This window comes from Nomascus leucogenys, chromosome 15, assembly GCF_006542625.1.
Source record: "Nomascus leucogenys isolate Asia chromosome 15, Asia_NLE_v1, whole genome shotgun sequence".
NCBI lineage: Eukaryota > Metazoa > Chordata > Mammalia > Primates > Hylobatidae > Nomascus > Nomascus leucogenys.
Genome location: NC_044395.1, coordinates 81,760,727 through 81,777,246, shown reverse-complemented (window position 1 = coordinate 81,777,246; position 16,520 = coordinate 81,760,727). Strand labels below are relative to the sequence as shown.

Below are 16,520 nucleotides of genomic sequence, written 5' to 3'. Positions count from 1 at the left end.
TTACAGGGGGTTAGATTTTCACCCAATTAAAGGAATTCTCTGATTCCTAATGTTTTCCAGCCATGGAAATCTACTAACCTATTAGCTTAGTAATTTCCCATTATGATATGTTGGAGGTAGGTTTTGTTTTGTTTTGTTTTACTGTTTTTTGAGATGGCGTCTCACTCTGTCGCCCAGGCTGTAGCACAGTGGCACAATCTCAGCTTACTGCAACCCCCGCCTCCCGGGTTCAAGCAATTCTCCTGCCTCTGCCTCCCGAGTAGCTGGGATTACAGGCATGCACCACCATGCCCAGCTAATTTTTGTATTTTTGGGAGAGACAGAGTTTCACCATGTTGCCCAGAATGGTCTTGAACTCCTGACCTCAGGTGATCTGCCCACCTCAGCCTCTCAAAGTGCTGGGATTACAGGCATAAGCCACCACGCCTGGCTGGAGGTGGGTATTTTTAAGTAGAAAATTATATCACAAAGTCTTATTATGACAGCTGGTCTCCAAAGATGCCTGTCTACCTAATGAATCATGCCTCCTGGTATTCATGCCCTTGTATTGTCTGCCTCTACAATAAATCTGGCCTGGGCCTATATAGCCTTTAGAATGTAGAAGAAATGATGTTCCAGTTTTGGAGACCAGGTTATAAGAAATACTGGCGCTTTCACCTTGGTATTTGGAAAGCTTATTCTGGGAGAAGCTGGCCAGCATGTGAGAAATCCCTGAGACCACCATGGTATAAAAAAGCCCAAGGGGCCAGGTACAGTGGCTCGCACCTGTAATCCCACCACTTTGGGAGGCCGAGGCAGGTGGATCACGAGATTAGGAGTTCAAGACCAGCCTGGCCAACAACCCGTCTCTACTAAAAATACAAAAATTAGCTGGGTGTGGTGGCGCAGCTGTAATTCAGCTACTCAGGAGGCTAAGGCAGAAGAATTGCTTGAATCTGGGAGGCAGAGGTTGCAGTGAGCCAAGATTGTGCTACTGCACTCCAGCCTGGGAGACAGAGCAAGACCCAGTCTCAAAAAAAAAAAAAAGAAGCCCAAGGTAGCCATGTCTAGGGGCTGCAGAGAACATGCAGAGAACAAGGTACACTCACACACATACAGAGAGAGAGAGAGAGAGGGAGGGAGGGAGGGAGGAAGGGAGGGAGAGAGAGTAAGCACACCAGACACAGACACAGAGAGAAGTCTCTTTCTATTCATCTTTGTTGAGGTGCTAGACACAAAAGTAAAGAAGCCATCCTTGATAGCCAGCCATGTCAAGTCTTCATAGGATTCTAGCTCCAGCAGCCACCAGATTGCAATTGCATGTGAGAACCCAAGTGAGAATCATTAAGCTGAGCCCATTCAACCCATGCAACCATGAGAAATAATCATAAAATACAGAAATAATCCTAAAATACTAAGTTTTAGAGAGTTTGTGTAGATAGCCAAAATACAATCAAACTCAACGTGCCTAAACCTGGCCCCATTTGCTCTTCACTCCCTCCTCACCCACAAAACATGTTCCTCCTCCTAAATGTTCCTCTTCCTGCATCAGTATCTCATCATCACCTAATGAAGACAGCATTTATCATATTTTGGCTTCTTCTGATCCAGTCTCCCTTCCCACGAGTACCACAGTGTTCTCTTGGGGGATGTTTTCTCCATTGCGTGCTGTCTTAATGGGGTGATAATTCCAGGTAACTGGCTCCTTACACAGAGGATAAAGGGGTCAAATTCTTCCCCATCCTGAACAATCAGAGCTTGGACATATGATCCAAACTTTGCTAATCATATGTCCTTTCTCCGGACTTTAAATCTTGTATAAGTGACCCCAGGACAGTAGAAATGATTGAAAGTCACTCATCACAGCAGCAATGTGCTTGCCAGGATCCTGGCTACTAGGCCATTGCTACGGTTTCTGCTTTCTAACTTCTGGGACTCTTTGGTCTCTATCTAGTATCAAGCCTGGTCTGGCCTTTTGGGGATTCTGCAAGTCCCCCAATATCATTTCAATAACATTGTCATTTTTACCTACGTTAGCCAGGGGAGGTTTTGGCTACTTAGGAAAACAGAAACTGGTATTCCCTGCAACTCTACCAGGAACCTGGACATCATCTGGGTTTCTCCTCCCCATCATATTAGCCTTCCCCAAACCCAATCACTCGAGTCCTTTCAATTGCATTTTTCCAATAGCTCTCGAATCTCTTTTCCTGTACATCTTCACTATCACTGCCTTCAATCATAACCTTAGGTCATTTCTTACAATTATTCAAATTAATCTGGTGCTCCTCCAATCACTCCTCCCATTGCAATCACAGTGACCTTTGGAAATGCACAGCTGCTCATGACACACACACGTGTGCGCACACACACACACACACAGAGAGACAGAGAGGCAGAGAGAGAGGAGAGAGCTTCAATGAACTCTCATCTCCATTAAGATCAAGTCCAAACTAGGTCCACTCTCACCTGTTCTGTCTAACTGTCCAGGTTCATCTCTCATCACCCTCCCACATGAGCTCTAGAACTTCACCCAAGTCAAATTATTTGCAGGTCCCTAAGTAAAACCTGCTCCCTTTATTGCTTTAGTCATTTATAAGTGCAATTCCTTCTGTTTGGAACGTGCCTTCTCCTTCATCTACCTAGGGATACCTGAATGGCTGGTTCCCACACCTTACCCAGGGCTTTGTTCCAAAATTGCATCTCAGAGCGGTCTCCTCAGTCCACCCACCCCCACCTCAGACCTCTCTGTTCCTTCAGCCTACTTCATACTTTTATAGAATTTGGCATTATATTATATGTTTGTTTAATTCTTACTGTCTATCTCCCTCACTAGACTGCAAGTTCTGTAAAGACAGTGACTTTGTTTTGTTCACTGTTGTATATCCAGAACCTACTATAATGCTGTCATATAGCATTTGCTTAATGCATATTTGTCAAATGATTATTGAATGAGACCTATGATTTTATACATCTTATTTCAAGTAATGCATGGGAGGGGCAGGCAGGAGAAAGAGGCATTTTTAACAGTATATCAGCCCTCTGGGAGTAGTGTTAGTATTATCACAACTAGCATTACAGATTGATTCCCCTAATACCTACTCAAAACCCTTTCCCAGGGCCACCCACCAGCCTCCCTAACCAATAGTAGCTGTTAGTTCTTTCTCCTCTCACATCCTTGCCTTAACAGCTTCTTCCAAGGCTACCTGATCCACAGCTGACCACAAGCAAACCACATAAATGACCTGGCTGGATCCTCCCCATCCTGTACTCCAGCCCACTGCACAGAGTTCCACCCCTCAGGGCCCTATCCAGGCCAATATTCTCCACTCAAGAACCTTATCTAAAGCCCACACATCTATTTATTCATTTTCCAGAAGTGACAGGGACCACAAAATTAACACTTACTCGGCATTCCCGACAGCTCTTGGTTAAGATCCGCTGGCCTTCCGCAAGAACTTTTCCTCCATAGATACATTTTGCTGTAATAAAACATAAAAATGGGTCAGACAGTCCTGCTGTGTCACAAAATGACCTCAGAAGTACCTTCCAACTCCAACAGATTCCACAGAAACCTAGATTCTCTGCTTCTGAGCAATACAAATCTCTTTGTCTAAAGTGAAAGGAATTATGTGGAGGATAACCCTTAAATCTCCCAAGCAGGCCTCATCATGATTGTGTTTGCCTGGCCTTTACAGCCAGGATATACAATTATTTCAAAGTTACAGTTGCCAAAGGAACTAGAGAATGAATTGATGTAGTAAGAAGCTAAAACAAGAAAGAACTGGTGGCAGTCGCTGTGGAGTACAATTAGCAGTAGCTTTGATTCAGACACTCCAGCTAAAACAAACAACTGGGTGAAAGGGGACTCACATATATTCCATTCCTCAGAACCTCAGCCACAATGAAGGAGGACACCATTTCTCCTTCCTTGTGATCATGGGAGTGGGCGTGAGAAATATACATGTGAGACAAGTCAGAAATACAAGGAAAGCCTGTAAAGTGCTAGATCAATGCACTAGAGAGAATGCCTTTGGAAAGGTGAGTTTAAAAGGCTGCCAGGAAGGGCAGGGGGGTGAACTTGTAGAAAATTTCAAAGAGAAACATAAATGGAGCTCCTACCACTCAATTTAGATTGCACTGAAACTCATTTCTTGACTTAACTGGCTGACTCACTTTTAAGCAAGTACAGCATATGTCAATTTGATATGATCCTAATATAACACCACCAAATTCTCCATCCACTTCAACAGGAAAAAAGAAGCAAGTATCTGGTAACTCCCTCTCCTGCCCTGATGAGGACCCTTCTAGCCCCAGCTCTAGGAGGAACAGAAGCAATGATATGCACTCTAAGAGCTCTCTCCCACTAATTCAGTGTTGGTCTTATAGAACCAGCTCACCTTTCAGAGCCTCTATATCTGTATCTGCTAAAAACGGGCTGATTAAATCTGGTGGTTTCCTAGTTGTAAAATCCTCTGATTCTCATGGGATGCTCAGTTATTCTTCATTCAAATAATATTTTAGTGTTACTAAAGGGCAGGCAACATGCTAACTGGTAATATAATGTTGCGAGAACCAAAGCTCTTCTCTCATGGAGCTTACAATCAGGGAAATAGAGAGTAATTATGTAATGACATCAGTGAATGTATAATTACTAAGTGAGGCAAGTGCTATGTTTGCAGATAAAGAACCTAGACCCCTTTCGATGTTGAGGGGCAAGATCTGAAAGGCAAAGAGGACGACCAGGTGAGAAATGGGGCTTTCATTCCTCCCTTCCAATAAATTAAAAAAAAAATAATAGTCATCTAGTCCATTTTAGCCACAGGAAGAAGAAAGTCCAGGGACATGCTTTACTTAACATCATACCCTGTAGTGGATGCTGTGGTATACGGAGATCTACTTCCATGAGCAAAGGATGCATTCTTACAACTGCCGTGACAGTTGGCAACTAACAGCTCTCCCCTGAATGGAGATCTAAGACTTGTATAGGGCTGTAGAGAGCCACCTTGCCCAAGGTGAAGTTCCCTTGGTGGATGAACATGGTACACAGTCCTGGCCCCGTTTCTCCAACTGAGGACAATTCTGAAGGGCCATTCCAGCTCCAAAGCTCCCTGTAGGAATGAGTTCGGTATTTGTTGTAACCACTGCAGCTCAACTTCTCCTTCTGCCCAATTCTTCTTCCTTCACCACTTCACTCCTGTCCCAGAATTGATCCTGAGAGCACTTCCTAATAAAGTACATGTAAATCTCTATTTCAGAGTCTGTTTCCCCTCAGAACCTGACCTGCAGCAACCTCACTGCCCATCCAAATATGTTCCACTCCTGTATTCTCCTCTCAGTGAATGGCAATGGCATGGGTATCCATCCCAGCTCCCACACCCCAGTGCCTGGCATCCTTCTAACCTCTCCCTCTTACACAACTCCATGTCCAATCAGTGTCCAAATCCTATCAATGTCCCCTTTTTAAGTTTCTCAAGTCACCCTCCTCCTCTCCATTCCTCACCCTCTGCCCCCAGACACTGTCTTTGTTCAGGCTGTCATCATCCCTCTTCTTCAGTACCAGCACAACCTCCTAGTTCTCCCATGTTCTAGTCTCAGTCTTCACCAGTCCCTCCCCATATAACAGTCAGACACGTATTTTTTAAGTGCAAACATGAGGCCCTGCCTAAAATCAGGGTCCCTAAAGCTCTCAGAATAAAGTCCAAAATCCTTAGTTTAGCAAACGAGGCCATTCATGAGGCTTCTTATCTCCCAAGGTTCATAGCCCACCATCTCCTGTGATTTCATTCACCCTCCCAAACATTCACACCTCCACATATGTTCTAGCCACGCTTTCTTTCTCACTTCCGGAAACACCTGCAGAGCACCCCATCCACCTTCCACTGGCAACCTCCCACCCTGTACACCCATGAGCTTCCGCTTAGGGCTGACTTCCCTCAGAACTTGTTCTTACCCTTTAACACTGGTTAATTGTCCTCACTTTTTTATTCTATTGTACTTTGGACCTAATCCCAACAGAATATATATCACATGACATCCTAATTTCCCATTTAATTGTACACCCCACCATGTCCCTGCTAATAATTGCAACCCCCATGAGGGTAGGAACGATGTCTATAATTTTATCTCCAGCCGCAAGCCCCATGCCTCAGGACTTATTGTGAGTAATAATAAATCATTTTCATATTAATGAGCCTCTAGTAGGTAGCAAAAAACAGTCAAATTTCTTGAATCCCAGATAAGAGTTATTTCTGGCATTCAACACAACTTCAAACATTAAAAGTAGATACCAAAAAAATGGAGAATATAATTGTCTGGATAGGACCTTTCCTCCCTTCACTAAACAAAAATCTATCCCTGATCATCTTTTATGCCTCAATTTTGTAGATAAATCAGTTGACCATGACTCGTTGGTCCTAATGAGAGCTGGATTTCCCATTGTACTTGAATGGGGAGACCACACCTCCAAGGTCTGGAATTCCGATCTAATAAATTCTCACACTTCCAAATGTGGCTGCCGCCAACTTGGCAAGGCAGCTTGTTCCAGAGTGACAGTTCTGCTAAGTGCACTGTTGTCAAATCTGCCATCTGCTTCTTGGCCCAAGCTGTGAAGCAAAGAAATAGACATTTTTTCTTCCTTTGCCCCTTGCCACTCAATGGTATTAACACATTTGGTATTAACACAATGGTATTAACAATACCATTGGTATTAACACATTTGATCCCCTGCCTTAGGGCACTTGTCCAAATCCTCTCTTCCCCTTTGACAGGCTCATCCCAGAACTCCTAATCTGGAGATAAAAATGCCCCATTGTTTACATTCACACCACACATGGAGACACATCCACCCCTTGAATCCACCAGTCTCTTATAAAAATTAAATGTCCACTGAACTTTATGTCCTCACATAGCAGGCTGCTTTGGTGCTGGTGAATGAGATCAACATATTACTGCAGGCCTCAACCATCTGCAATTTGGCACTGGTGCAGAATGTATGTATCTATGAAATTATCTTAGGACGACTTTCAGGATCACCACTGGAGGTCACAAGAATTTCTCCTGCTTTCTCATACTCATCCTCACTTCTCTGACAACAGCCCTCCTTCTCTGCCACTGCATTCCTTATGCCTAACATCAGCCCTTATTGTCCAACCTCTTGATCTATAGCCAAAAGGCTTATTTTTTATGTCTGAGGAAATTCAAGCATAAGGTGAGTCAGGCTCTGGTGCGTTTGGCTGGGGCATTTGGGACTCCATTCCAACAGCTTTCAGTGTGATTAGAAATGTAAATGGATACCTAAAGCTCTTTATATCACACTGTTGACATGCAAACTAGAATATTTCGCAGTGCCCAAACACAAAATTGAAACCTAGCACCGACACACACTTCTCCATTATGTCAGAAACAAATGTACTGAGGATATAAAGAGTTATGCAGTGTGTCTTTTTGCACCGACAGACACCTGGCCCTTCAATTTTGACCTTGATTTTTCTGGTGCAATGATTGGACAATTTTGCCATTCGGGTGCACACTGAATAAACAATTGACAGGTACAGCTTGACATCCCTGTCAGATGTGGATGTAAGGTTTCCCTATCTTTATTTAGGTATTTGTACCCTGCACACACTCCAGCCATCCCTTGGTACTCAGCGGCCTAGAATGTCAAAATCAGCACACTGTTTTACACTTTAAAGGAGAGTGGCAGATCAGAGAGACTGAACACCCAAGGATCCTTCCTCCCTCAGTGAGCTAATTCACAGCCTTGGCTTCAGATACAACCTCTATGAGCAAGAAACCCACATCAAACTAGTTGTCCCTCAGGCATCTCTAACTCAAACATGTCAAACGGAATGTATTGTTCCCCAAACTGCTTCCTCCACCTGTCTTATTTCTGTTAATCACACCATGAGTCTCCCACAGGCTCTTGTTCAAAACCTGGCAATCTCTCCCTCACAGACACTCTGTCCCTGATCCATTTGTCTCATGCAAAACAATACCTGTGGAGTATCTCTAATGTGCCAGTTCCTTTGGCTGTCACTCACATCCTTCCCTTCCTTTGCATCTTCCCAGGCTGTGCCTGCCTGCCAGCCTCAACACCTCCACCTGGAATATGCCCAAGTTCCATATCCCACACCACCTCCAGCTCTCTTGATGCAGTAGCCTTTTTAAAAGCACATCTTTGATTATGCCACAACTCTGCATTAAAACCTTGATTGGAGTACCAAAACCAACATTGGTTTATTTCCATGATTTTCTGTGTGCAATTCCCTCTGGCAGTTATGTTCTTACCTACTTTGTACACCTGGAAAACTCCTCTTCATTTGTCAATACTCTGCTCAGCTGTTACCTATGATATTTTCCTAACACACACATACATATGTACGTTTCAGATGGAGTTAATCACTCCCTTCTCTGTGTGACTTCTGTGTCTTCCATAGTGTTCATGTGAAATAATACTCTTTATTGTAACAGAGATCTCTCTGGAGAACAATGGGTAGAGCCAACAGGTCAAGAGCATCCCACTGGGTTCTGAAGCCAGACTGCCAGGGCTTTATTTTGGCTCCCCCAAAACTGAGAGACCTTGGACAAGTTACTTCTCCTCTCTGTGTTTCACCTCCTCGTGTGTAAAATGGGGATTATTGTGGAGCCTACTACTTAGAGTTATTGGAAGAATTAAATGAATTAATATATATAAAATGGTTAAACATTTTATATATATGCCAGTCAGAGTAAATGATCCATATGTGTCCACTGTTGCCCCCAGAACTGACAACAGTGTTTGGCAGAAGGACCTCAGTAAGGATTACTGAGGCTTCACTGGCATACAATCTTCATCATCTATCCGCAACTCACGTTTGCAGCTCTATTTCAACCTCTCACCTACATAAATCCTGTGTTATCATCAAACACACTATTTCCCTTTCCCTCTTTCACTCTTATTCCTTCACACATACTGTTTTGCATAGAAGAAATATTTTTTCTCCATCTTCCTCCCTCCTTCCTATCTCTGGTAGATCTCAAATCTGTCTACCAAAATAATACAGATTTCAGAACGTTGATGCCTGGAGATTGTGATTATGTAGGTCTAGGTGGAGCCCTGGAAACCTCCAAGTTTAAGAAGTTCACCAAAGGATTTGAATGTGCAAACAGGTATATTAAATATGCCTTGAATAGCACAGACACCCAACAAGTGTTTGAGGAATGAAACTCCTCACTATTTTCGGTACCGCCATGGATGCTTAGACAAACTTCTTTCCTGTTTCCAAACAGATGCCCTCATCTGTAAGTGCTGCAGTTCCCAAGGCCAAGAGAAGTCTGTGAACACTCAGTGAGTGAGGAGACAACACAGTCTGCTTTTATATATTGGCTCATTTTGCCTTTGTCATATCCCTACCTTTACCTGGTGTCCCTAGAATACTACCCCACCTAAAGTCAGAGAGAAGCTTGGGCATTTTTCTTTAAACTCACATATAAGAAATTTACTTCAGGCAGCTCCACAGAAAAATGAAAAAAATCAAAATAAGGAACCACACCAAGGTAAAACATGGTATTCAGGAAACAGTAGTTTCAATTATATCCCTCACAACATTAAATGTGAATGGATTAAATGATCCAGTCCAAACAATACAATCCAGACTGTCAGACTGGATTAAAAAACAAGATTTGACTATGAGTTATTCAGACAAGATACACTTTATTTTTTCTTTGTCTTTTTTTATATTTTATTATTATTTTTTAACTGACAAAAGGTATGCATATTTATGGTCTACGGCATGATGTTTTGAAATACGTAGGCACTGTGGTATGGCTAAGAACTAACATATGCATTACCTCACATACTTATATTTAAAAGGTACAACCAAAGTAAATATTCTCTATCATGTTTCTGATATGAAGACATTGAAAACATCTAGAAATTCCACTGATTCGTGTTAGAACTCTGCTCTAGCAATCCTCATTCTCTTCTTCTCCACCCCACTGCTTAACCCACAAAAGTCAACTTCTAGAAGGTTCAAAATATTTAACTTGGCTCCATGTCCTCCAAGAAGCATGCCAGGCCTTCCCCCAGTATTCTACCCCTCCCTCCCAGGCCATTCTTCTGTACTCCAACAGTGCCCCATATACATGCCTAATGTTAGTGCACTTACAGTTCCAGACACTGTAAACCACGTCTCTACCTTGAAAGTGAGCTCCCCTAAAGCAGGGAAGGATCCCTCATCATTATTCCAGGCACCAGTACTCAGTAATCACCTAATGCATATTTCTATATTTCTATTAAAAACTAGTAAGAAGTGAAAGCCCTCCAGCCCAGAGGTTCTCAACCTTTTAATTACCAGAGGTGCCTTGTATCATTTCTTTTTGTTTGTCTAGAATAGTGTTTTAATAATTTATTTGTATTCCCACTTTATTAAACTCTGAACACATCAAACTACCAATCAGAGCTGTGAGAAAATTAGTGCTACCTAACTAAATTGCTATGAATTTCATGCAAAGGAAAAAAAACAAAAAACACCGATGTTTTAGTGTGTGTATCAACATTTTAATAAAATTGAGTTATTTTCTGAAATAATTTTAAAAACTTAAAACTATCAAACAAATTAGCATAAAGAAAAATGACTGTCTCACACACATCTAGTGAGAGGGCAATTTAACTATATGTATCCAGGGCCTTGAAAATGTTCATCTTTGGCCTAGTAATTCTAGCCTGAAGAATTCTATCTTCAGGAAATATAAAATACAAAAATATACAAAAATGTGTTTTCTATACAAAACATGGTATTTAGGAGTACTTTATAATAGTGAAAAGTGGGAAACAATCTAGATATCAATGACCTGGGACTGGTTAAAAAAAAGTTATACAACAGCCAAACAATGGGAAACAATGAAGCTCACGAAAATGACATTTATGCAGTTTTTAAAACATAATAATATATTTAAGTGATAATGGCAAGTTAACAGACCAGAATATAAAATTGCCCGCACAGTACAACCTCAACTGCACACAAAATATAATTAGTTTTTTTTTTTAAAAAAAAGACACATCCACTAAAATTTCAAGAGTGTTTCTAAGTAGAGGTATTATGGGTGAATTTTCCATCTTGATCTTTATCATTCTCTGTGTTTTCAAAATGTTAAGCCAAAAGCACAGTACTTTTATAATTTTAAAAAAATGTCAAAAAGTTAAGACACAAACCTGCTGAAGGGCTCATTACTTCGATGTTTAAACAACAACTTTCAAGAGATGGTATTCAGAGATCTGAGCAAGAACTCTAAACAATAGACTAAAACATCTCACGTTTTCTAATACATCTCTAATAGCCTTTCCCTTTTATTTTATTTTATTTATTTATTTTTTTTTTGGAGACAGACTCACTCTGTTGCCCAGGCTGGAGTGCAGTGGTGTGATCTCAGCTCACTGCAACCTCCGCCTCCCGGGTTCAAGCAATTCTCCCGCCTCAGCCACCAGAACAGCTGGAATTACAGGTGCCCACCACCACACCCAGCTAATTTTTGTATTTTTAGTAGAGACGGGATTTCACCATGTTGGCCAGGCTGGCCTCAAACTCCTGACCTCAGGTGATCCAACCGCCTTGGCCTCCCAAAGTGCTGGGATTAGAAGCGTGAGCCACCGTGCTTGGCCCCTAATAGTTTTTCAACTTCTTCTGCTGAAGAATATCAAGAATGAAAACAAATAATCTGTACCTACTAACAACTCTCTCCATCATAGGATCAAACCATAATTCAACATCCAGACACTTGAGCTGCCTATATTGCCAGACATGACTTCCAAAAGCTCTTGGAACAGAAATAAGAAAGTTCTCCTCTTTAGAGCAACTCCAAGTACATCCCCCAGAGCAATGGGTGCAGTGTGCCCACCATTAAAAAAAGGAAGATTACAAAATTCCTTTTTGAAAAGTTCAACAGTTAGTTGGTTGCTGCAACCCACTTTCACTGCTATTCCCACTTTCAGTGTCATAATAGGTGACATGCTGTTCCCGACAGAATAATAGACCACTGTGCTTTGAAGGTTACTGACATTGGTGTGTTTCTTTTGGTAAATAAATGACCCTGAAAATTATCCATAGCATACATTTCTGACCAGAACTCTCCTTTTCTGTAGAGGACCATATGGATTGATAAAAAGGCTATGGGCTTTGTAGTCAACAGAACTAGTTTTCTGTCTCACCTCCGCCACTCACCAGCCTCATGATCTTGGTAAGCTAACATCCCTAAGCCTCAGCTTCCTGTAAAATAGGGATAATAATAATACCTCCCTGAAGAGTTGCTGTGAGAATTCACTAAGCTAGTAGATTTAAAGCATCCAGCACCGTATATGGCACATACCACGTGTTCTAAATGACGGCTTCAGTATTTTACCTGAATTTCATCCTGAAGTTCCTAACAAAGGCCCCTTAACAAGAGGAGAATCTAGCCAAAACCTCAGAAAGCCAAAACAGAGAATTTGGCCTTTAACTTGATCATTTAGAATGAGGGGACTAAAGCCCATGGAGCTTTGGAGTTATGAATTCACAGATCAGCCTCACCCACTTGTTGGACAAGTGACTTAATCCCTGTGAACACACGTTCCTTCCACATAGAATGAAAGAAGAATAGTAATTACAGTTGATGTGAGGAGTTAAAAAAAAAAAAATAGCCCACGTTGTGTCTGCCACATTGCAAGTGATTAAAATATTGTGGCTCTTCTTACCGTATATTTAATGTTACATCAACTGCCAATGTTTCATTTCATCAATGTCAATCAGTTGAGTCCAGAAAAACAGGGAAAATAAATAAATCTCAAAACACAGAGAGCCAGTCTCACCCTCAGTCAGTACTTACGTCGGCAGACCTTACAGCACTGGCCAGCAATGTGCACTGGGAGGGAGTCTGGGGAGCAACTGAGAGGGGGACAGGACATCCTTCGGCATTCCACAGCACCACTCTGAGGAAGGAAGGACAGGGAACATAATCTCAGAAGTATCCTTTGATAGCTCCTGTTGTGGAGATCATTCAAATCTCATCCCAGAAACCTCATCAGGGAAACAGAAACAGTATTAGAATTCCCAGTCCACTCCAGGACCACAAATAAAGTGTTTTCTCCAGCCCGAATGACCCGTACCACCTCAATTACTTTTCTGAAATACATCACTGGTTTCATCCTACCTGCCCATGTGTGCTAACCAGATTATGCAGAAAAACAAAAAGTCTATTTTTATAAGAACATAAATAACACATTTGCAGACCCTGTCAATCATTTCTGAGGCTCTAACAATCTGTTTTGTATTTTCCTAGACAAACAATGGCATTCTCAGATATTTATCAAGTAATTTCAACTGGATAGGGTTTACATACTAATTTTTGGAGGGGGACGTTATAATTCACTGAAACAGATGAAAGGATATACAAATAATGGATATCCTGACAGTGACAGTGAGTCAGGGAGGAAATGCCTTGCAATTATTTGAAACAGGTGATGGATACACTTTGTAAAAGACAATAAAAACATGTAGAGAATAATTAAACTCCCCTTTTTAAGTTATTCTGGTTGTGAATAAGGATAACCATTAGGTTGTTTGAAAATCAAATGAGTCCCTTCTTTCCACTATATCCCAACCTTCGAACTCCAAACATTGCATAGTAAATCAAATTAGAGTGTGTTGGCAAGGCAAAGCAGATTTTAATTTCCAAGTATTCATATAAGACATGACACTTTTCCAGCATTGCTTCACAATTGCTCGTATGGCTAGTGGGTGCTAGGTAAAAACCTAACAATTCTTAGAGTTAACATTATTTATTAAAGAACCAGGTTACACTCTAATTATCAAACCTGTCCCCTTAAAACTGTTTTTACTGTATTTATTTACGAAGAGGCTTACTTTGCAAGTGCAGTTCCTGCAATGGTCACCATCTACCCAAGAGTCTTGGTCTCGATAGAGCAGTCCACTCACTTGACAGGTCTTCTCACAGTGACAGTTTTCCAATTGACTAAGTCTTGTCTCTGCATAATTTAGCTGCAAACAAGAGTTACTGAACGTAATTTCTGTAATTCAATTGCATCATCCTAACAAAGCTGATAGCAACAAGAAAAAAAAAATCCTTCTGAGAAGAGAAAAAAATGCTCAGAGCAGTTCATTGATTCTTAGCATTATCTGTTTTTTGTCTTTTTAAATTTTTTTTACACAAGGTGGAATCACTCTAAACTGAAGACATATTGGCTATCATGGTCTAATGAATACCAAATGAGACATTAAACTGTATCTCAGGAACCTCATGGGTGTTTATAAATGTGTGTGCTTTCCATTCAAGCCCACACAAAAACACTCGTAATGAATGTGTTCTCAAGGACTCATTATGATGTTTACAGGCGATCTAATTAGGAACTCTGAGGCACTTACATTTATCTCCCACTATCCCCTCTATGTTCTTCACACACTAACTAGAATGTCGTGGTTTACAAACTACGAAGTCACTGCCTTCTGTCTGATGAAAAATTCTGGAGAGCTGGGGCCAGAGAAAAAGAAAAGTCATAAGTGGATCCCCCAAACAGAATGCCCCAGAAATTCACTTTTGTGCTTAGAAGAAGGTCAGGAAAAGTAACCAAACCCCCAGGTAAGATCAGAATTTTGTAAAATAACCTTTTTTATTTTTCTAGGCCACCCAGTCATTGCCAATAATCACAGAGTCTTAGACTGTCCCGCTGGAAAGGGATTATAAAGCTTGAATATCCTCACAAGAAACCTCAAGTGATTATCTAGCCTTTGCTCATCTCCAGTGGAGAAACATGTGTTATCTTCCAAGGAAAGCCACTTTTCTCAGTTAGCTCTCAATGTTTGAAACATTTTTCATGGTTTTGGCTGTGAAATCTTTTCTTTTTTTCCTGCCATACCTAGGTTTTCATTGTAATCCATCCTGAGCAAACCTAAGCTTCATGCATTTGAGGTTATCCTGCCATCTTGACCACACTTGGCACCACCGGGTTCCCTTAACGGCTTCTCATGATATGATTCCAAGCCTCTCTTCTGATCAATTTTCATACAGCCTACTCCAGTTTACCTTCAAAAATATGGTGCAAAAAAACCTTAAATACAGCACTTTGATATGATCTGTCTACTGTCACATCCACATGAAAGAGTAACTCAACCTAGTAGTGATATTACTCTCCCTTTCCTTTCCCTTACATACAGACCACCATGATTGAAAAACAAGTATCATTTCCTGGAAAATTATCTGAGTTTCTCTTTTCCTTCTCAATCATGTTTATCCTTTCATGTCTTTTCCCCATACAGGAGATCAATTCAACCTTTGATCTAACTAAGATTATCTTGAGCCACTATTTTAGATATAATAGATAAACCTAGGGAATGACTTCCACCATCTTTCTACATTAACTATGGTTCCATTTCATACACATTCCTCTGACTTACTCATACCAGAACTACTCTCTGGAAATGGAATCCACATGTAATTCTAACCTTTGTTTTTGTCATTTATTTCATCCTCTTCCTCCAAGCTTTTGGAATTTCTCAAGAAAACTTACCCCTTGTCTGCCTTTTGTGGGTGGTAGCAAAGGGTAGAAAAAACAACAAATAGGATCTTAGACCAACCATCATGCACCATGAGCAGCCCCTAAAGAACTAAGAGTTGACGCTGCCTGAAATATTAGCTTCCTGTCACTCCTTCTAATATGCATGATCTTCTAAAAATCTATGTTTCATTTAAAACTCCAGCCTAGGTCAGGTGCAGTGACTCACACCTACAATCCCAGCACTTTGGGAGGCCAAGACGAGCAGATGACCCAAGTTTAGGAGTTTGAGACGAGCCCGGCCAACATGGCGAAACCCTGTCTCTACTACAAATGCAAAAAAAAAAAAAAGCCGGGTGTGGTGGCGGGCACCACCAGCTACTCTGGAGGCTGAGACATGAGAATCTCTTGAACCTGGGAGGCAGAGGTTGCAGCAGGCCAAGATCATGCCAGTGCACTCCAGCCTGGGCAACAGAGCGATACTCCATCTCAGTAAATAAATAAATTAATACAAGAAAACTCCAGCCTAATCATAGAGTTTATAGAATCTATGATAATTAAGTTATTTGGCAATGCTTTAGGAAACAGATAAAATACACTTCTGAGTTTGGTGATACTCTTGGACACTGAGGGATGATGGCATATGGTTTGGCCACTTGCAGATACCAAAATCTGAAAACGTTCAAGTCCTTTATATAAAATAGTATAGTTTGCATATAACATATGCACATCCTCGTATATACTTTAAGTCATCTCCAGATAACTTATAATAACTAATACAATGTCTAAACATCAATTCATTCACATGGATTCAATGCAGTACTCGGTACATGGAAAATTCAAGCTTTACTCTCTGTAACTTTTTGGAATTTTTCTCTGAATACTGTTGGTCCATGGTTGGTTGAATCTACAGATGTGGAACCTCAATAAAAAGAAAGTAACAACTTATCACTTATCTTTACTTCATTTCTATAGCCCCAGTAGTTCCTACACAAGGCAGTAACAGATATACGACCTTGGA

At 41.1% G+C, this 16,520-nt stretch overlaps 1 protein-coding gene across 2 annotated transcripts in view; it reads right to left on the bottom strand.

Moving 5' to 3' along the window:
- NELL1 (neural EGFL like 1) overlaps positions 1–16,520 on the bottom strand; it is a 915,720-nt gene that overhangs the window by 638,859 nt on the left and 260,341 nt on the right. For both annotated transcript variants that reach the window (XM_030829406.1, XM_030829407.1), the window contains exons 8-10: positions 13,854–13,988; positions 12,817–12,919; positions 3,385–3,458 (exon numbers count right to left, since the gene is read on the bottom strand). In XM_030829406.1, coding sequence (XP_030685266.1) covers positions 3,385–3,458; positions 12,817–12,919; positions 13,854–13,988 — 312 coding nt within the window. The remainder of the gene's footprint in view (positions 1–3,384; positions 3,459–12,816; positions 12,920–13,853; positions 13,989–16,520) is intronic.